The sequence below is a fragment of the Ceratocystis lukuohia genome, assembly GCF_044167205.1.
Source record: "Ceratocystis lukuohia strain C4212 chromosome Unknown Supercontig2_pilon, whole genome shotgun sequence".
Lineage (NCBI taxonomy): Eukaryota > Fungi > Ascomycota > Sordariomycetes > Microascales > Ceratocystidaceae > Ceratocystis > Ceratocystis lukuohia.
The window spans coordinates 2464966-2484598 of NW_027263521.1; the positions used below are offsets into that span (position 1 = coordinate 2464966).

General features: G+C 50.9%; 8 protein-coding genes across 8 annotated transcripts; 4 read left to right on the forward strand and 4 right to left on the reverse strand.

Annotated features, from left to right (window-relative positions):
* Nucleotides 1–297: 297 nt before the first annotated feature.
* HOO65_020609 (ATP phosphoribosyltransferase) lies at nucleotides 298–1755 on the reverse strand (the record flags this gene model as incomplete). The annotated part of the gene is made up of 4 exons (XM_071006752.1): nucleotides 298–668; nucleotides 794–1354; nucleotides 1462–1496; nucleotides 1739–1755. The coding sequence occupies 4 exons, from the start codon at nucleotides 1753–1755 to the stop codon at nucleotides 298–300; spliced, it is 984 nt and encodes a 327-aa protein (XP_070861247.1).
* A 1863-nt stretch (nucleotides 1756–3618) lies between these two features.
* Nucleotides 3619–5531, forward strand: HOO65_020610 (High-affinity glucose transporter; the record flags this gene model as incomplete). The annotated part of the gene is made up of 6 exons (XM_071006608.1): nucleotides 3619–3643; nucleotides 3711–4090; nucleotides 4165–4606; nucleotides 4654–4747; nucleotides 4825–5270; nucleotides 5335–5531. The coding sequence occupies 6 exons, from the start codon at nucleotides 3619–3621 to the stop codon at nucleotides 5529–5531; spliced, it is 1584 nt and encodes a 527-aa protein (XP_070861248.1).
* Nucleotides 5532–5624: 93 nt separating this feature from the next.
* Nucleotides 5625–6278, reverse strand: HOO65_020611 (uncharacterized protein; the record flags this gene model as incomplete). The annotated part of the gene is made up of 3 exons (XM_071007054.1): nucleotides 5625–5699; nucleotides 5763–5844; nucleotides 5938–6278. The coding sequence occupies 3 exons, from the start codon at nucleotides 6276–6278 to the stop codon at nucleotides 5625–5627; spliced, it is 498 nt and encodes a 165-aa protein (XP_070861249.1).
* Nucleotides 6279–7040: 762 nt separating this feature from the next.
* Nucleotides 7041–8105, forward strand: HOO65_020612 (High-affinity glucose transporter; the record flags this gene model as incomplete). The annotated part of the gene is made up of 3 exons (XM_071006907.1): nucleotides 7041–7160; nucleotides 7233–7281; nucleotides 7339–8105. The coding sequence occupies 3 exons, from the start codon at nucleotides 7041–7043 to the stop codon at nucleotides 8103–8105; spliced, it is 936 nt and encodes a 311-aa protein (XP_070861250.1).
* Nucleotides 8106–8193: 88 nt separating this feature from the next.
* Nucleotides 8194–9489, reverse strand: HOO65_020613 (Serine/threonine-protein phosphatase 2A activator 2; the record flags this gene model as incomplete). The annotated part of the gene is made up of 1 exon (XM_071000112.1): nucleotides 8194–9489. The coding sequence occupies one exon, from the start codon at nucleotides 9487–9489 to the stop codon at nucleotides 8194–8196; it is 1296 nt and encodes a 431-aa protein (XP_070861251.1).
* A 361-nt stretch (nucleotides 9490–9850) lies between these two features.
* HOO65_020614 (Exosome complex component RRP46) lies at nucleotides 9851–10898 on the forward strand (the record flags this gene model as incomplete). Its single annotated transcript, XM_071006913.1, has 3 exons — nucleotides 9851–10034; nucleotides 10184–10341; nucleotides 10461–10898. 3 exons carry the CDS (start codon nucleotides 9851–9853, stop codon nucleotides 10896–10898), a joined length of 780 nt encoding a protein of 259 aa, XP_070861252.1.
* Nucleotides 10899–13349: 2451 nt separating this feature from the next.
* Nucleotides 13350–15449, forward strand: HOO65_020615 (NAD+ kinase; the record flags this gene model as incomplete). The annotated part of the gene is made up of 1 exon (XM_071000113.1): nucleotides 13350–15449. One exon carries the CDS (start codon nucleotides 13350–13352, stop codon nucleotides 15447–15449), a length of 2100 nt encoding a protein of 699 aa, XP_070861253.1.
* Nucleotides 15450–16601: 1152 nt separating this feature from the next.
* On the reverse strand, nucleotides 16602–19039 carry HOO65_020616 (homeobox transcription factor; the record flags this gene model as incomplete). Its single annotated transcript, XM_071006489.1, has 4 exons — nucleotides 16602–16734; nucleotides 16910–18528; nucleotides 18641–18752; nucleotides 18918–19039. The coding sequence occupies 4 exons, from the start codon at nucleotides 19037–19039 to the stop codon at nucleotides 16602–16604; spliced, it is 1986 nt and encodes a 661-aa protein (XP_070861254.1).
* Nucleotides 19040–19633: the final 594 nt, after the last annotated feature.

Consider the following 19633-nt stretch of genomic DNA (forward strand, 5'->3'; position numbering starts at 1 on the left):
CCATCCCATCCTTTATAACTTGCTCATTGCCTGAGGTCGGAATATGCACTATTTGCTTTTTACCATATTTTGACTTTTTTTCTCTAGAAGTGTATAAATACAGTTGCGTTGTTTTCTCAAGTTGGCTGCAAGTCGAGGGGTCTCCATATGAACTTTTGTTACATATTGATTGTCCTTATCCCGTGATGTACAACCCCAAAAGCGAATACCCCGTTTCCTCGACGACATGACCTCTATTTTACGACTTTCCATCCCTCCGTTTTATGCTATGCACACAATCAAACGAGATGCCCTTTTCTACCGCGTGTTGTGGATATCGAGGACGAGAATATCCTGAGCACCGATATCGCTCAGGTCGTCCATGGCAATGGCGATTTTCTTCTTCTCAATCATGGCGCTAACACTGATCCAGCCGTTGTCGTTAAGTGGTGTGACAGTGGGCGCGCGCTTGCCGGGTGTGATCTTGACGGCCTGGCTGAGCTTAGAGCTCTCGATGTTGTACTGGCATAGGACGTAGCGCTGAGCCGTGATAACACCGCTAATGCGCTTGGCAATCTTGTCAACTAGCTTTTCGTCTGACGGCTTGAGGGACTTGATCAAGATCGCCTCTGTGTCGACCACGGTGTCGATGGCTGTTAGGCCAGCTGCGCGCATAGTCTCGCCGGATTCTGTGTGGTGCAAGAAAAAGTATTAGCATTGTCGAGCTGACAGTCTTTGCGGGGACGCCTCCTGCCTTCAAGGAGTCTTCTGTCCTGTTTAGATGTTTCGTTTTCTAAACCACGATTTCACTTACCAACAAGATCAACAATTCCGTCAGCCACGCCTAGTGCACATGCAGCCTCAACACTACCGCCAATTTCGATAATCTTGGTCTTCAGTTCGCTAGGGTCACAGTTCTCCAGCTTAGCAAAGTGCGCAGCAGCTAGGTTGACGAAGCTGGTGCAGACCGTTTTACCGACTAGGTCGCTAGTTGCCTTGTAAGTGCCCTTGACTGGCACCTGGACCTGCAGCTTGCACGAACCAAAACCAAGGGGTATAACGGTGATACAGCCGCCGACAGGCTCAGATGTGCCCTCGGCAGGCGTCTCGGCAGCAGGTACCGGTGTGCCAGACAGCAACGCCTCAGCACGGCGGTTTGCGCGCATGGCAGCATCGTGCTCGGCTACTTGGTCCCAGCCTGTGATGCCCAGGTCGACGCGGCCCTCGCCAACAAAGGTCGGGATATCAGCAGCCGGAAGGAAAACGAGTGCGATAGGGTGATTCTTAACTAGGGCGATATCCAGGCGGTGTTCGCGGCGAAACTGGATGTCGGCGCCCTCTAGTAGATTTAGGCAAGCTTGGTTGAGGCGGCCCTCTAAAAATATTATTAGTAGATGGAGGTTTGGATTTGGGAGGAGGTGAGTCGACGGGGGCTGGCCCAAGAGGTGAGGAAAAGGAAGTCCTTGTAGATGAAAGACTTACTTTTGGGAACAGCAAAGAGCAGGCGGCCCTCGAGACTGTGGTGGGTGTTAGTATCAGTAAATATTACGTTGTGTACAAGAGGTAATGCTTGGGGGTTTGTCTGCGTGTCTGTATCTGAGTCGTGGGTGGGAAGGTGAATCGGGATGGACAAAGGCATAAAGTCGGGTGTCTCAAGATGCCCACCAAGCCGCCAAAACCCAGCTGCAGAAGCCCGCAAGGGGCAATGCCACGACAGAGGCGGCAGCTGTAGCAGCCGGTGCGCATCGGCTTGACTCACTGATTAACTAGATCCATGGTACGGTTGATGGGATGCAAGGTTGAGCGCAAAAAAGGAATGAGTTGCTCGAGTGTAGACGCCTTGGGCACGAATAGAAGCCCACTAGACTAGAAGGTGATGTTTCTTGCTATGCGCTGAGAGGATCAAGAGGAGGGGTGAGACAAAGACCGTTGGTTCGTGTGACTCGTCCGAAGTTCGCGGCGGATTGTAGGAGTTCAAGGTGACGGACGGGAGAAAGAGGGATGATAGAGTAGTAAAATACAATAGGAAATTTGCAACACAAAATATCAATCAATGAATTGCTAAGATGGGCACGAAGATAAGTTATGCAAGACTTCTCAAGTCACAAATACAATTCGAATTCAAATCCCAAGGCTACTGAAGAAGTGGGGAACGGCGCAACGAGGGGCCGCAGATTCTGTTAGTAGGATTAAGTATACTGTAGAAGAGCTAAAAATACCACAGCCTTACTATGGCAAGCCTCGAGGATATTTTTTTAACATTGGTCCTCAACGGTGATTAGCCAACTCACCTTCACCTGACCATGGTAGCATCCTCGCCGGCCTTGCGAAGAGTCATTCCGTGGAGTTGAAAAAAGTAACCCTGGAGGTTTTCTCTGTCCGGCATGCCCCACCCGCCGACTTTCGGAGCCGACCATTGGATCAGCCCGCTTCCCCGCTATGTCTGTATCTTATCTGGTGCTCTTATCGATAAAAAAGATGAGGGTTAATCTGTGTGTAGATTCATTCTAGGGTTGGAGGTCACGTTGCATCAACAGCCCCCAAACCTTTGTTGACAAAACGCTGTATTACTTGGTCTCCTCTTCCTATTTCTATCCCCTAACTCCGGAGTTACAGTGCATTAGAGAACGAGAGGGAAGTAGGAATCGCGGCTAATTAGACAAAGTTCCTTCTCAAGTCCCCGCCCTCTATTATAGCTTGTCTCAACGACGTTCTACTATTGTATGCTGCGATGTGGCCACCGCCAATCATTGTCTGTTTCTGGGATTGGCCTAGTCTCACCATTTTAGCCGGTTGGTAGACTCTGCCGGGTGCCGTGCCGACTTGCCATTTGCTCCGTTGCTCTGCTAATATGCTTGCCAGGGGGATAACTTGACTTTACCCGCGCTTGTCTTTTATGCCCTTGACGTTATTGCGACAAGGGCACATGGCCTTGAATATACAGCGTTCAGCCACTGCACTAATGAATGCATGTTATGCACACCAAAGTTCCCTTTTCTCTTCTTACGTTACTCTGAGGCGCACCAATCTTGGGATACGAGTGGGGAAGACAACAAGACAAGGGAGAGTGACAAGTGGGGGAATCTTGGGAAGGTCACTGGAGCAAAAGCCTGCGTTTCCTAGTGTCTGTATGGTGTGCGTGAGTTAGTTACCCTATTAGCAGACAGGGCTTACTCCATCTGCTTTGCTCGGTTCTAAGCGAGCATATCAACTGGCCTAAGATAGCCAACACGGCGACAGTGTACTGAAACGGCTGTTTGGTCCGACTTTGACGTGACTGCTACTGAATCCACTGTACCTGTGACGTTGTATCTTGCTGTTGCCGACCAGTTCTATTCCAATTGCTACTCTATTCCTTGTCTTTCCCAGTCTGTCTTGTCTGTACTGCTACCCCATCTTCTCTAGAGATGCGCGCCTATCACGTCTGGTGATTTGTCCTGGTATGGCTATCTTGTGGGGAAATCTGGGGAAGCGGCAGATGAGGTTGCACAGCGGGCATGTGAGTCTGGGCGAGACTGACTAGTATATATAAGGGACTCCATCGGACATGTTTGTTTTTCAAGAGTAACTTGTGATGCTCTCCTCTAGACTTTTTCCCTGGCTCTTGTTTTCAACCTCTTCTTTGGACTCTTTACAATCATGGGCGTCCAGTTTCCCAAAATCAGTATGCTTCAATGAATAAATCCCCTGGCGCCATCTTATATTTACTAACTGCCGCGTCTCTTCCCTAGCGAACACGTACTTCGTGGCTCTCATCGCTACTGTTGGTGGCATGCTCTTTGGTTTCGACATCTCCTCTATGTCTGCCATTGTCATCACCGACCAATATATGGACTACTTTGACAACCCCCATGGTGTTGTGCAGGGTGCTATTGGCTCTGCACTAGCTGCTGGCTCAGTTGTCGGCTCGCTGATGGCCGGTCCCATCTCTGACCGTTGGGGGCGTCGAGATTCTATTTTCTTTGCCTGTTTCTGGTGGCTGGCCGGCACAGCCATTCAAGTTGCAACCAACGGTATTGGGTCGCTAATTGCCGGTCGTGTCCTTAACGGCGTTTGTGTGGGGATCACATCATCACAGGTCCCAGTGTACCTTGCTGAAGTTGCGAAACGAGTGAGTTAGGACAAGCCCTGAATGCCCCTCTTTCTTGCCCCTCTATTTCTCCTAACTGGATTTCCTTGGCTTAGGAGCGCCGTGGCCGTATCATCATCATTCAGCAGCTTGCTATCGAATGGGGAATTTTCTTCATGTACTTTATCGGCTATGGTTGCTCGCACATCGCCGGAACTGCCTCATTCCGTACCGCCTGGGGCAGCCAGTTCATCCCATGTGTCTTGCTCATGGTTGGCCTGCCGTTCCTTCCACGCTCACCTCGCTGGCTGGCCAAGGTCGGCCGCGATGAGGAGGCAATCCGTACATTAGCTGATATTCAGGCCAATGGCAACCGGGAGGACCCCCTAGTTCTTGCCGAATGGCACGAAATCTCGACGGTACTACGTGCTGAACAGGAGGCAAACTTGGGTTACAAGAGCTTTGTGGTTAATGGCATGTGGAAACGCACACTAGCTGGTATGTCGGTACAGGCCTTCCAGCAGCTTTCAGGCGCCAATGCTATTGTGTACTACATCAGTAAGTAGTGTCTGGCTATTGTGATGTTGGACTGAGCGTGGTCGTAGCTAACGGTATCAAAGCTTACGTGTTCCAGATGGCTGGACTCAAAGATAACGTGAACCTCTTGGCTTCAGGCGTGCAATATGCATTATTCATCATGTAAGCAAGGACCATCACCGTCCCCCTCCTTTCTATTCATACTGGTCACCAAAACTGATACCTGTCTACTCCCATAGCTTCACCGGTATCATGTTCTTCTTTATTGACAAAACTGGCCGCCGTCCCTTGCTCATATACGGTGCTCTTGGAATGGCCGTATGTCACTTCGTCGTAGCCGCTGTGCTTGGCGGTTTTGGCACATATGTTCCCGGCGGCGTTGATGGCAACTCAAACGTGCTAATTACTGTATCTGGAAACGCATCTCACGTTGTTATTGCCTTCAGCTATCTGCTGATTGTCGTCTATGCCCTGACCCTGGCCCCGGTAGCCTGGATCTATGCTGCTGAGGTCTGGTCACTAGGCACACGTGCTACAGGAATGGCGCTGGCAGCTGTGGCAAACTGGCTATTCAATTTTGCGCTAGGCATGTTTACGCCGCCAGCCTTCCGCAATATCACATATCGCACATTCATCATTTTCGGCGTGCTGTGCATTGTGGCAGCTATTGTGGCGTTCTTCACGTGTAAGTTCCGAGTCTCTTGTTTTTATCCTGCTTTTATTCCCCTATACTAATCTGTCGCTGCTAGACCCGGAAACTTGCGGCAAGTCACTTGAGGAGGTTGAACAGCTCTTTGCCCCGGGTGCTCCTATGCCTTGGAAAACAACCAAGGGCACTCCCCGGACAGATTCAGAGATTCAAGCGATCCAAGACAAGCAGTACAAGGCCGATGATGGGGAAGACAAGGGTCACGTGACAACGATTGAGAAGAAAGTTGATGCTTAACAAAGTAAAAGCGTGTAAATAGCAGTAGAATAATATTCCATTCATTATTAGATACATATTAGCTATGGTGGTCGTTGTTATCCACACAGTTACCTAGGTTTCTCCTCTAGACGCAGCTAGAACATCCGGTGGCGGAAGACTCTCAGGCCCGAACGAAAGAGGGAGTAGCTGTAATTTCCCAGTCAGTCTCCAGTACATCAACAGACACTTAGAAGCTGCAGAAGCACGTACCTGTTCTAGCAGCAAGACGCTGAAGTTCTCATCCTTATCAAACATGATGACAGGAGTCTTTAGGTCACAGAATTCGCGAAGCCTACAAGCATAACAAGCATACACAAGATCAGCATCTGAAACAACGCTACCACAATGCCATTCTGAGTTAGGGGGAAATAGAGGAAAGCCCTACGCTTGACGGCACATGCCACAGGGAGATGCCGGAGGCGCTACATCTGTAGCCACGGCCACGGCACGGAAAGACTTCTCGCCAAAGGTCGTCACGGCCGAGCAAATCGCGGTGCGCTCAGCACACGTGGTCACTGGATACGACGCATTCTCCACATTCCCGCCCTTGATAATGCGCCCGGATGGTGCCAGCAACGCAGCACCTACACGAAACTTTGAGTATGGGCAATACGCAACAGCTTTAGCTTCAACGGCCGCAGTGCGCAATGAAGCGAACTCACTAGCGCTCAGTGAAATAGAGGCTAGCAGGTCGGAGCTTGGGGTAGAGTAAATAGGAATGGACATTGCAGACAAAGAGAAGAAAAAAGGGAGGGGGAAGAAGAGAGGGAAAGAGAAAGAGGGAGAGCAGGAAGAGCAGGAAGAGTCTCCAAACTATGGGTTTTATAGCTCGTCAAAGCTCTCCAATCATACCGCTAACATAGCAAGTTTAGAAACGCAGCCGGAAGAAGGAGGGGGTAAACCTTATTTTTGCTTTTGGAGAGAGGGGCGTGAACCGATCGGCACTGTCGTTATCAACTTCGGCTATCAATGCAAGTGGACAGCTATCCATCAGTTCTGATAAAGCCCTCCAGATAGCCCCATTATCAGGATACAGCTGGCACCTGCATATCAGGACAAACCCTAGGACAAAGTTCAACTAAATCTCCAACGTGGGGTTGACGTTATCATCACCCAGTTTGCTTCATTGATAACCAGTGACTCCCGCATTTTAAGCAAGCTCGTAACCCTAGTTATAGATGGCTTTGTCATCTGAAACTCGAGGTTCAAGAGACCCTAACTTCTGCCTGTACTAGGGTTAGACCAGATCTGATAAGATCCTGGCATCGACTCGATGGTGTAACTGAGGAAAGGTTCTTTCTAGGGCCGAACCTCGGCCTTGAAAGTACTTACTTTGTATGGCGCTAATAAAAATGTAACCTCTTCATGGAATCCTGTCCCTGGGGGTCTTGACTAATTCTCGCGCATTTCCAGTTCTCGCGTGCTTCTCTTACTTTCTTCAACCACTGCCCCATTCTTCAACATCACCTCTACTCCACCGTTACCGCAATGTCGAGCCCAGGTGCTGGCTTCGAGTACCCTCCGCTCCCCGTTTCATGGGGCAAGCGAGACTTGCTACTTTTCGCAAATAGCATTGGATGTACAGCAGACGAGTTGCACTATCTCTATGTGAGTTTCACCAGGGCTCAACGTGTATAGACAGATGAGAGTGTAATAGTGACAATTGAGATTACTTCGTAGGAACTCCACCCAGAATTTGCTGCGTTTCCAACCTATCCCATAGTTCTCGGTATGTTCAACTTCAGCTTGATATTTCAGATTCGTCCTTAACACCCTGCGTCCTCAGGTTTCAAAGGCGATACCTCTGACGTCGTTGACTTTTATGCCCGCCAAAATGCCATCACCATTCCTGGCATCCCCAGTCTTGATCCAAGGCGCGTTTTAGATGGCCAACGCAAGATGTTCTTCCTGAAGCCCATCCCGCACAGCTCGGCTGGGCGGCGTTTTGAGACACGCACACGAGTGCTTGGTGTATACGACAAGGGCGTAGCTGGCAGCGTCCTTGAGACACAAGAGGACCTAGTAGACGCCGCCACAGATGTGGTGTACACACGCTGTATCGCGAGCGTATTCTATGCTGGCGCGGCAAGTGGTGGCTGGGGCGGGCCTCGTGGGCCGCCAGCAGAAGTCCTGCCACCGCCAGAAGGGAGAGAACCGGATTACACTGTTGTGCAAACATCAACGCGTGAATCGGGGCTGCTATATCGGCTGAATGGGGACTATAATCCGCTGCATGCAACGCCGGAGCCAGGTCGGGCGATTGGGTTCAAGGGCGACATTATGCATGGCCTGTTTGCGTGGAATACGGCGTGTCATCTGATTCTGAAAATCCTGGGCGGCAGCAAGCCGGAGAATATCAGAGAGTTTCAAGCTCGCTTCTCAAGTCCCGTCATGCCGGGCGATCATCTCCAGACTAAGATCTGGAGAACTGGAACGCTGGTGGACGGCTTTGAGGATATCCGCTTTGTGACCGAGGTTATCGGTGGGAAGGTTTGCCTGACAAATGGTCGTGCTTTGATCAAGGTTGTCCAAAAGACTGGCCCAAAGTTGTAAGAACAGAGAGCTTGTTTTGCTGTCCATCGACCCCGCCGCATTGTGTTTTTCATTTTCTTTGGGGATTGGATTTAGATACATAAAATACTTAATCAAACGGAATTCTCCGCAACCCTCCATCTAGTTTCTTTCTCGCTTCAACTCCAGCCGCAATGCCACTCGGCACTTTAATACCACAGCAGTCGTTCCATCCAATGGCGTTGCCATGTTTGTGTCCTTCTTTGCCATGATCGAGGCACAGCTCTCCACCTTCCGGCTCGTTTTCCTCCGAGCCTAAGCCCGCCTCGTCTTCTCTACTCATTCCCTCAACCGCAGGAACCAGAGAGCCAAACAAGAAGTGTTGCATGACTGGCAGCTTACCCAATACTTCGGCCATGAACATGCGTCTCATGCCAGCTTCGATCTTGGACCAGGACTTGGCCGATGATATATCATCCAGCATGGGGCTATGCCACCGCAGGCCCTTGACCGTCTTGGTACTGTTGACGAATGTGACTTGAAGGAGATAGAGGTAGTCCATGCTGTTCTCTTCTAGGGCTAGTTCGTTGTGAATGGACTTAGGACCAAGGTATGGATGCTCAAGCAGCTGGGCAGCACCAAACAGAAACGGAAGAAACTGATAGTCATCTAAGCCCCAGACACCATGCGAGCCTGCGGGCTCAAGATAGTATGCCATTTGCAGTTTTTGCATCAGAACTAGATAGCGCTTAAACACGCGGAGAACCAGGGTCTTGAAGTCGCTCTTTTCAAACACTCGCAGCTGGTACAGACACAATAGCCAGATCATGAAGTTTAGCTCGTGACCCGAGCCATAATCAATGCGCATGCGGTTTCCAAACGACTGAGCCAGATACGCCGACACTTCGGTAATAGCGTCTTCCCTTTCCAAGCCCAAGTTCTTATGCCATTGGGGCATGTGTAATTTAGCCTCGTCGAGAAAGTCCCGGAATGCCTTGTTTCCAAACCGCGAGCCGCCCTGCTCATTCGGAGGGGCTTTCTCGACAATTGCCTCTAGCTCATCGAGGATACGTAGCAGCTCGACCATAGGCTTGCTTAGCTGTCCATCCTCCTTTACTGCAGAACACGGCACGCCAGCGACAGCATCGGTAAGACCAAAGATCCATGCCTGGATGAGACGACTCGACGGCGAGGCCAAGAACATTTCGTGGTCAGATTTCGTCAGAATTCGCCGTGAAGGCGTCTGGAATTCAAGCTTGGAGAGGTCTGGTAGTCCAGGGAAAGCAGGTGTTACCGGGCGAGGCTGGGCATTTTCAACCGGGCGCCTACGGCGAGGCTCAAGCTTAGGAATTATTGTTGTGTTAGGTAGTGCTGCTGGCTTAGACTCGAGCCGATTGGGTGTTTGTGTTGATGCCATTTCGGACATGTTGTTGATAACTTAAAAACTGCGTGTTGATGAAGGTGCAGAGTGAGAAGTTCCAGGGAGTCTGGATACGTCAAGCCGCATAACTAAAAGTAAGGTAGCTTGATTAGGGTTCAAGGGTTATGACTAAGTGGGGCGGGCTGTATGTTGTATCTCTAAGATGGTGACCAAGAAAAAAACTTCCAGTTGACGACATCAGCAACGAAGATATTTGGAAAAGAATCCAATAAACAGACGATAATCTGCGCCCTAAGCCTTCCCAAGCAGTTATTTAAAGCCTCAGAAACTCAAGGAACCCGGAGAGCTCCATATTCCCTACCCTAGCCTTCTCAAAACAGAAATCAAGTCTTTTACGCTTCACACAATGTCTTCTGGCCCGGAAGTGCATCTCTCGCCTCTGCCTCGCGCAGATGGCTCGGCGGCATTTTCTCACAATGGATACAAAGTACTGTCATCGGTAAATGGGCCAATTGAGGCGCCGAAGAAGGATGAGGCAGCGTTTGAAGCCAATATCGACTTGATTGTGCGGCCTGCAGCGGGCGTTGGAGGTATGTAATTCAGAGAGAGAAAGGGATAGACGAGATAGCAGGAGGAATCTAGATGAGAAGTGGCGAGTTGTGGACAAAGAAAGGAAAGGAAGGACGTGGGTGGTTATGGAGCGATAATGGGACACGTACTAACGAGACATATCGTGTAGGTACTCGTGAGAGACATTTGGAGTCCCTTCTTCACGCCGCTCTGAGCAGCATAATCCCGCTCAAGAATTTTCCTCGGTGTTTGATCCAAATTGTCCTTCAGATTACTGAAACGCCGGAGAATGACTATGTGAACGCCAAGATAGTGCAAGCACAAGCAGTAAGGACTGACCCGGCAGATCTTGATCTAAATTTACGCCTGCGTTCACAATCTGTGGACATTGAAATTTGCATGCACACAGCTGGGAGACTACAGAACTCTACTAACCGTTATTACAGAATCTGGCTGCCATTCCTGCACTGCTCCATTCTGCTATTCTCGGCTTGATGGCTGCCGCAATTCCGCTCAACTGTCTCGCATCAGCAACGGTGCTTGCAACAGCGCCGACGGCAGAGGCCGATGGCGGCAAGCAGGCCATCACAGTTGACCCATCTGCCGTCGAAATCAGCCGTGCTCGTGCAGTGCACGTATTCAGCTTTACGTCCAAGGATGAGCTTCTCATGGCCGAAAGCGAGGGCGAATTCTCAGCAATAGAGCTGGCGGATGCTATGGCGGTAGCCAAAGACGTGTGTTGTAGAGCAGTAAAGGAAGAACAGGGGTTGGATACAGCGATGGAGGGTACAGACGGGAATGAGCCGACAAATATGCGGCAGTTTATGCAGTCGGTTGTGGAGGCGAAGTTGCGGGTAGATATGCAGTGGAAGATTGGGGCATGAAGGTAAAGAAGAGGAAGAGACTGGGAGAAGGACAGCAGAGATCTAACTCGATACCCATAACGTGGAAGGGGCATGGCGAAACAAACTCAAATTCGCCACCAGCGACACAGGAAACATAGACCGATCACACACACACACACACAAACGCAGTGCATGACAGGTATGATGAGAGCAGGACAACAGCACACGTCAGAAGCAATGGCAGACAAGAAAAAAGGGCAGCAAATTCCGAACAATAGCGAGACAGAGCCGATCTGGACATGCAAAAAGCCGAGAATGGGCGAACCAAGCAGACAAGCAGAGAGAGCTCCAAGTTGGGCAAAGAGCGAGACAGCCTGTCCGTGTGTCTGGTAGTGAGCTGGTTTGAGCTGGTCTGGCCTGGGGGCTGCTGTCTTAGTGACCAGGTGTCCAAGCAAGAGCCCAGTCCCCGCGTTTTGTTTTGGGCGGTAAGAGGAGCAGAGTTGCATGAAAACACCAAGACGATCTATCTCGGGAAAACAAGACAGAAAAAAAAGCGAACAAGGGGGACACGAATAAGAGTTAGAGGAAGAACAGGCCAACGAAGGGAATGGAAGAGGAGAAGGAGTAACTGGCGAGCTTGGGTGCGTTTCAGCTTTCCCTCAGGTTCGTGCGCGGGAAGGGGGCGAGAAGCCAGGAGGCAAGTGAGTGGTGGATTAAGGTGAGAGTGAGTGTAAGATGCGAGCGAGCGTAAGAGCGAGTGCAGGGTGAGTATGAGTGGATGGATGAGATGAGAGAGTGAAAGCCGGCGAGGGGATAGCCCCGCTGCGAGGAGTGAGTGAGTGAGTGAGTGAGTGTATAAGCCAGAAGCCAGTTCAATAATTCAATACATCACATCATGCCTTTTCCCGAGCAAGCCTGGATAAGCTGGGGCAACCGGAAAACGGCCTGAGCTGAACCACCACTACCAGCGTTGGTGCTTGCCTGTGAGCAAAGGGAGGCGACGGCTATTTTGCTGTGCGGTACGCATAAATGCACAGTCTATGGGAGGAGGGGACTTGGCGCTGCTCTGTTCTTCTGGAGACGCAGAGAGAGGCTAGCATGGGGGGAAGTGGTTTTTGGCGGTGCAGGGAGAGGCCGTGTAGGCGGGCGGATGGCTAGGAAGAAACACTTGAGAACTAGCACACAGGGAAGAGGAACACGAAGGCCCATACTCTCTCCTAGAGAGCTAGACAGTCAGTTATTCGACCCCCATCTCATACAGACAAAACAAAGCCCGTCAAACTATGGTCACGACATGACATCTTCGTTTATTTTGAAGCCATTGTGTGGTGTTTGATCCGCCCCCCCTATCAGGAACAAAACGAGAACGGGTTACATGGCTAGAAATAGAGCAAGACGGGCGGGAAGAGAAAGGAGGAGTTTGTTTGAATTTTGGTATTAGCAAAGCCCTTGGGAGGGTGGGTGTTGGTGAGAAGAGGAGCATTGAGGTTGGCCCTTGGATGGTTGATTCTCTCCATCATTTCTTTTCGTCACCATGTTTATATTTATCTCATCTCCCCCCTTCACGACCTCGTCTCTTTTCTGGCTCGCTTCTCTCTCCTGTCAACACGCAAAAAAATCTCCTAGAGTCCTTCATCTGATTTTCTCTTTGGCCAAACTGCTAGTCGAAGTCGGGCCTTATTTTCGGGCTGTTTTCGTTTTTTATTCTATTTTTTTTTTTTATTTCTTGTCGACTTTGCCGGTCATTTCGCTTGTTCTCCGCTGCCTCTTGGTTCGACAGATATAAAGGCCGCATGCAAGCCAGCCAGCAACAGCAAAAGCCAATAGGACGTCTCTTGCTCCCTCGATTCTCTTTTTGCCGTTATTCATTCGCCTTCACATAGTTTATCTACGAGGTAGGCTTTCTTCTTGCCCCTTGCCTTTTGCCCCCATCCGCTCGCCTTGCTTGCCCTATTTTAATTACTAAGCGCTCTGCTGTGCTGCTATCTGCAACCCCCTCCCCTTCTATTCCCTTGCCCGTGCTCCCCTATAGCGCATAGCCTTTACCGCCCTATAACGCCCTATATTCCCCAGAATCCCAAGCCCCCCGTACCCCGCCAGCCCGCACTCCCCCACAGCCCCCGGCTTCACCTCTCACCCTCACCCCCATCCATATCTATTCCTCCGTCTGCCGCTCTTCCGCTCTCCGTTTCCGATATGCAGGATATGCTTACAAATGGGTTGCATGCAGATTCTTATCCCACTCTAATCGACCGCCCTTCTTCCTTCTTTGATTCTTCAACTCCTCCTGTCTGTTCCTCTTTGTCTTCATTCGCTAGTGGTTAAGACAGCCAACTTTAACTTGGCTGTTCCTCGTCCCCTTGAGCTGATTGGCTGGCCGCGCTCATTCTCAACACCCATTGAGGCTCCTTTGCTGTCTTTCATTCTCCTTTTCTTTTCTTCTCGCTTTTTTCTCATTTCCTCTCGTCGTTTTTCGCTGTCTTTGTCATCATGCCCATCTCCGGCGCCTATGCTGAGTCTTGCTCCTCGTCAGTGGTGCACCCTGCCCTAACAAGCCCACTGCTAACCATCGATAATACCGCCTGTAGCAACTGCAGCTACAGCGCTACAGCCAGCAACAGCCACGGCAATCTTCTCAGTAACAGTAGCAACCACAAAGACGCCAGCCAAGACAGCACCTCTCCTCCTCCACAAGCCTCTCCCTCTGCTTCTGTCTCTTCTCCAACCGCAGTTGCTATCCCTACCGCCAGTGCCTCCTCCTCCTCCTCCTCCTTTTCTTCTTCTTCTTTGCCTTCCCAAGAGCAAACATCCTCTTCTTCTACTTCCCTTCTCCCCGCCCAAAACCCCTCCTCTTCCTCTTCCTCCTCTTCCTCCTCTCCCTCTCCCTCCCCTTCTCCTCCCACTGCCATTACCACCGCTGCCTCTACCCTCGCTTCTTCAACACCCAACACCACTATCTCCACTCCCGCCACTCACTCTGCAGCTGAAAAAGCACGCAAAATCCCTCCGCCGCTGCGTCCCACCAATCTCTCGTTTGTTGCCCGTGCCCACAAGCCCCACGCCCTGTCGCTATCCGAGATGCTATCCTCGTTCACCACCTCGTCCTTTGGCGCTGCGGCTGCTGGCTCTGGCTCTGGATCTGGTGCTACAGCCGCCATCAGCAATGGCCCTATCTCGGCTCCTTTCCCCAAGGACGCTGCTGCAGACCCCTGCTCCCTCGCCGACGCTCTGAATAACTTGGGCATGACTTCGGCCGGCTCCACCCCAAGCTTGTCAACTGCCATTCCTGCTCTGCGAAGTCCTTGCTTCTACCACAAGCGCTTCGACGATGCTGTAGATATTGACCGCGTCCTCGAGGAAATCAAGGGTGATGAGTCCATGTCTCACTCTCGCCTGGTTCAGACTGCCACTTCCGTACGAGAAATCAGCAAGCAGCTGCAACGTCGCCCCATCAAGCGGGCCGTCCGCAACGTCATGATCGTCACCAAGGCGCGAGACAATCAGCTAGTCTATCTGACGCGCGAGCTGGCTATGTGGCTTATGCGCACGCCGCGCTATGGTTCCGACGTTGGAGTCAATGTCTACGTTGATGCCAAGCTACGCAACTCTCGTCGCTTCGATGCCGATGGACTCCGTTCTATGGACCCCCGGTTCGACTCCATGCTTCGTTTTTGGTCACCAGATCTGTGCTGGACCCAGCCCGAGAAGTTTGATCTCGTGCTGACACTAGGTGGTGATGGTACTGTCCTGTTCACTTCATGGCTGTTCCAGCGCATCGTGCCGCCCACGCTCTCCTTCAGTCTTGGAAGCTTGGGGTTCCTAACCAGCTTTGAGTACGAGCGGTACGCAGCGCATCTGAACCGTGTCATGGGAGATGCGGGAATGAAGGTTAACCTGCGCATGCGCTTCACCTGCACTGTGTTCCGCAATGCTGGGCTTAACAAGCCGCCAGTTAGCGAGGGCGAGCAGTTCGAGGTCCTCAATGAACTGGTCATTGACCGCGGGCCGTCTCCCTACGTCTCCAACTTGGAGCTCTACGGCGACGACGAGCTGCTGACCGTTGTACAAGCTGATGGCTGCATCTTCAGCACACCCACAGGCAGCACAGCCTACTCTCTTTCAGCGGGTGGCTCGCTTGTGCATCCCGACATCCCCGCCATTCTTCTCACACCAATCTGCCCACACACATTGTCATTCCGGCCCATGGTCCTGTCCGACACAATGGCACTGCGTGTCTGCATCCCGCATAACTCGCGGGCTACGGCATACTGCGCTTTTGACGGCAAGGGTCGAGTCGAGCTGCGCCAGGGCGACTGCGTGACAATCACGGCCTCTCAGTATCCCTTCCCGACAGTTACACGTACGGATACAGAGTGGTTCGACAGCGTGTCACGCACATTGCGCTGGAACACGCGAGCAGCAGCCCAGAAGCCGTTCAGCGCATCGCCGATCAGTGGCGATGACGAGGGCCAGCGCAAGGACGAGGATCCCGAGTGGGACATTGACACAGACTCAGCATACTATGCCAGCGAGGACTGCAGCCAGGCGGCAAGTCCATTACAGCGCCAGATGAGCATGCTGGGGATGTAGCCAGATAGCGTCCCCTGTGACGCAATCCCTGGCTAAGCTTTCTTCTGCTTTATTTATTTTTCTTGCACACTAGATGTTTGGCTGGCGTATCGCGGGGAATCCCTTGATCTCTACGACTCCAACCAGGATTGTCTCGCTAGACCTTTTGCTGAGGGCTAGTGGTTGCCGTTGGAGAAACCCGTGTGGACGGGGAGGATTGCTTCGGGCATGCTGTAGAGGTGTGTGTGTGTGTGTGTGTACATATTGACATGCGTGTGGTGTGGTGTGGATTAGACCCGACCGAGACACATGCTTGTCTCGGGCTAGGCGGCGCTCTCCATTGCATTGCCGCCTTATTTCTTTTCATCTGTTCTTTACCGGAGGCATTTTTTTTTCTTTTATTATTTCTGTTCATATACATTCCCATTGCAGTGTTGTTTTCTGTTTGATATAGAAGCACGGCTACGGCTACGTTGTTCCAGTGTGTTTTATGGTATATAACGAACATTCTTTGATGTGTGGATTGTTATATTTGGTATTTTTTATACAGGGAGAAGAACATGACGTAAATAAATTTTTAGGGGAGAGAGTGAAAGAAGAGGTAAAAAAAAACAAGATTGAAGCTCTCAAGAAGAGGTTCAGGAGAATCAAAATAGAAGACGTGAGGTCCTTGCTTTTGAGAAAAAGAAGAACTCAACACGCCAAGGTAGGTAGAGGGAAGTAAGTCTTCTGCTTTTGTGCTTAAACTAGGCTCTTGTTTTATCCAAAAGCGGTATCCCAATAAGACCAAAAAGCCGAAAAAAAGAAAAGAAAGTAAGAAGAGTAGGCGGAAAAAGAAACTCGTAAAAGCGCATCAAAAGCAAAAAAAAAGAGAAGGGAAAAAAAAATAAAAAGACATCAAAAAACTCAAAACCTTCCGCCTCCTTATATAAGAAACAACATGAACAACCAAACCCGGGAAAAATGCGTTATAGAGAGAAGGGGGAAGACGAAGAACAAGAAAAAAAAAAAAAAAAGAGAAAGCCTATCCAAGATATGCGAGAGAAGGAGAGAAAGAAGAGAATAGTGAAAAGGACTGTGTTACATGAAGTAAGAAGATGAAAAACGCACAACACCGAAATGATGCAAAAGAGCGAAATGAATCGAAGAGAGAAAAAAAAAAAGTTCAAGGGCTCAGTTATACGTTGAAAATCGCATCTCGCTGCTGCCAAAGACGGGTGGGTGGGTTGTCTTGGGAGTCAAGGCAGTGAGTGTGTCAGTGTCGGTATAACATGGAAGCGCCTCGCCAAACCGATTTCCAGTGTTCCTATCAGACATGATAGCCACGGAGTGCGAAAAAAGAAAAAAAGCAAAGCCAAGCTTTTACAAAGGGCTGATTTGGTTCTCCGAAGAACAGCAGCCCCCAAAGATAAAAGTGCGCGCAGGGCGAGGGCAGAGGCAAATATCCTAAAAACCTCGAACACAGCGGCAATGTCACTCACCGCCAGTTGCCCTGGCTCAGGGCCAACAGCCCTGCGACACACACCGCGTCGCCCTTCTTGCTCGGGCTGGCAGTGCCTATGAATCGATCAACATCGTTCTCGCGTGCCGCACGCTTGCGAGCTGCTGCGGGTCCAGACCCAGGCTCGCTATCGGCACGCGCATGTTCCATATCACCATCAACATCACTCTCAGTGCGCGAGCGCTTCTTGCTCAGCACTAGAGAGACAGGGGCCGAGGCTGTTTCACTAGCAGCACTATGACTACGGCGGTGGTATACCGTAGCAGCAGGCTCAAGAGAGCGAGGGCTCGGCGAACGGCAGCCCATAGTCGACTCAGGAGTAAGCACACGACGGGGTGCAGCCGATGATTGCTGGTCATCGGGCGTCCAGTTCTCCTTGTCACTGTCAGTACCGCTCGGTGCAGGACTAGGATCGGCAGCCAGCATAGCCATTTGCATACGAGCAGTTCGCTTCGCAGCGATTTTCTCAAACTGCGAGGCTGAGGTGTACGAAACACCGCTATAATCAGCGGTATTGGTATAAAGCATGGTGGACGACGAGCGGGAAGAAGTCTTGCCGCCGTTATGGGGAGTAGGTGATAGCGCCATGTTTTTGCGGCTGTTGTTAACCTGAAGAACACCAGAGTGACCGGGCGTCGCCTGGTGAGAGCCTGACAAGTTGGTGGTTGAGCGGCGAAGGCTTATTTCAGCCAGAGCAGAACCAGCCGCCTCGTTCAGAGCAATCTTAGTGAGCTGGTCATCCTGGGGCGTGTTCATGTCACAGCATACCTCCCACTCGTGTACGTCACGCGAGCGTCCAGCCTGGATGCTGCGTGTGAGTAGCGACAGCGGTGGCAGAGTAACGCCATTAGCTTTGTTGTTGTTCTCATCCAGTGACTTGCGATGCAGCTCGGGTAATACTGAAGTCGCACGTTCGCTGTTGCGGAAGCTTGTCGGCGATACTTCGCTAGTGATTTCAGCACGTCCATCGAGAGAGTATCCTAGACGGACATTGCCCAATGGTTCGGGCAGTCTGCGAGAGGGCGCCGATCGGTGGTGGAAAGGCGTAGCCAAAGACTTGTTGTTCTCGTCGCCTATGGCATGATTTGAGGGCGAAGAAAAAGCATGAGAGTTCCAACGGTTAGACACATATCCCATAGAGCTGGGGATGTTAAGGACCACGGGCTGGCGTCCATTAGCTCCGTTGTTGCAGGGCGTCCGGATTTCATTTACAGGCGAACTGTTCATATCGGAGAAGCGCAAGCTTGCGGCCGAAGACTTTAGGGCAGTGCGAACCAAGGGGGAACTATCGCTCAGCGAGGGAATAGGTGATGCCGAGCTGTTGGTGCTGATTTGAGAGACAGCCATGTGAGCGGGAGTCTGTGTGGGAAATGCGCTGCCAGTAGGCGATTCCATGCCACGAACGCTATTGTTGTAGCTAGACTGCCGCGATATCGGGTCAACGACGCCACAGGCAGCCTGCAGAGCATTGCGAATTTCGGGGCTAGCCGATTCGGAAGAGATAACCTGCATGCCACCATAGCGAAGTGCTGCGATTTCTTGGGCGGATAAAGGTCGGGACTTTCTGCGGTCATTTTGTCTGCGATTTTGGAACCAAATCTAAGTGGAGCAAAAAGAAAATAAGGTTAGTTAGTGGAGGCCATTATTTTTTTCGTGAAAAGCGTGGAAATTGTCTGCATAAGACGTTGCGCGTAGGTGATTTGGTGCTTACCTGAACCTCTTTTTCTGTCATCGAGACCTGGCGAACAATGGCGAGGCGCGCAGTTTTATCGGGTTTCGCATTAGCTTGGTAGGCGCCCTCGAGAATGGCTTTGTCGGCAGCTCTAAAGGACGACACAGGGAGGGTTAGCAGGACTACGACAACGACAACGGCAATGGCAGTAGCAATTGGGCGTGATAACGCAGGTGATCATAAAAGTGACCATGAGAAGCGGCACTGTGCATCAGCACAGGAACGCTGTAGACTAATGGGATTGGAAGGGCCATACTGGGTTCTCTTTCGGCGGTTTTTTGTTTGTTTGTCGGGTTGGACGTTTACGACACAAAGGTCCTTCTTTGGGGTCATCATGGTGGTTGTCATGGCCGAATAGCTGGACTGAGGGTGGTTCATGTCGTGATTGTTGTGCAGGACGTCGTAGCTTGGCATTAAGAATTAAGATTCGTGAAACGAAGAGAAAGAAAAGAAAAGAAACAGACGTGAACTCCGATGGCCGAAGGGAAAGCGAAAAGACTGAAACTCCCCCCGGGGACTAGAGCGTGAGGTGAGGTATCGGGTCGAGAAGGGAGAAAGAATCGTTGAGACAAAGCCGGCTGCAAAGGCAGGAGGGACGGAGCAGGACAGACGGAGCAGCAAGAGACGAAGAGAAGAGAAGAAAAAGAAGGCAAAAGAAAGAAAGCAATAACAAGCGTGAGCTAGTCTGAAGAATCGAAGCTGGAAATAAAAGCGGTAATGAACGAGAAAGTAGGGGTCACGACAAATCCGGACAGGGTGAGTTCAAGGGCAGCAGCAACAACAGGTTCGTTACCGACAGTCAAGCCAAGCCAGAAATATGCCAGGAGCAAGAAGCAGCAGGCCCTGTTAATGTGGCTATAGTGGTTTTTGATTTTACTAGTGCACGTTGTCTGCACACAACGTCTTTTCCTCTCTATACAGACAGAACCTCTCTTTTTTGGTACAGTTTGATGCGGCCGTCTTGTTCAGCCT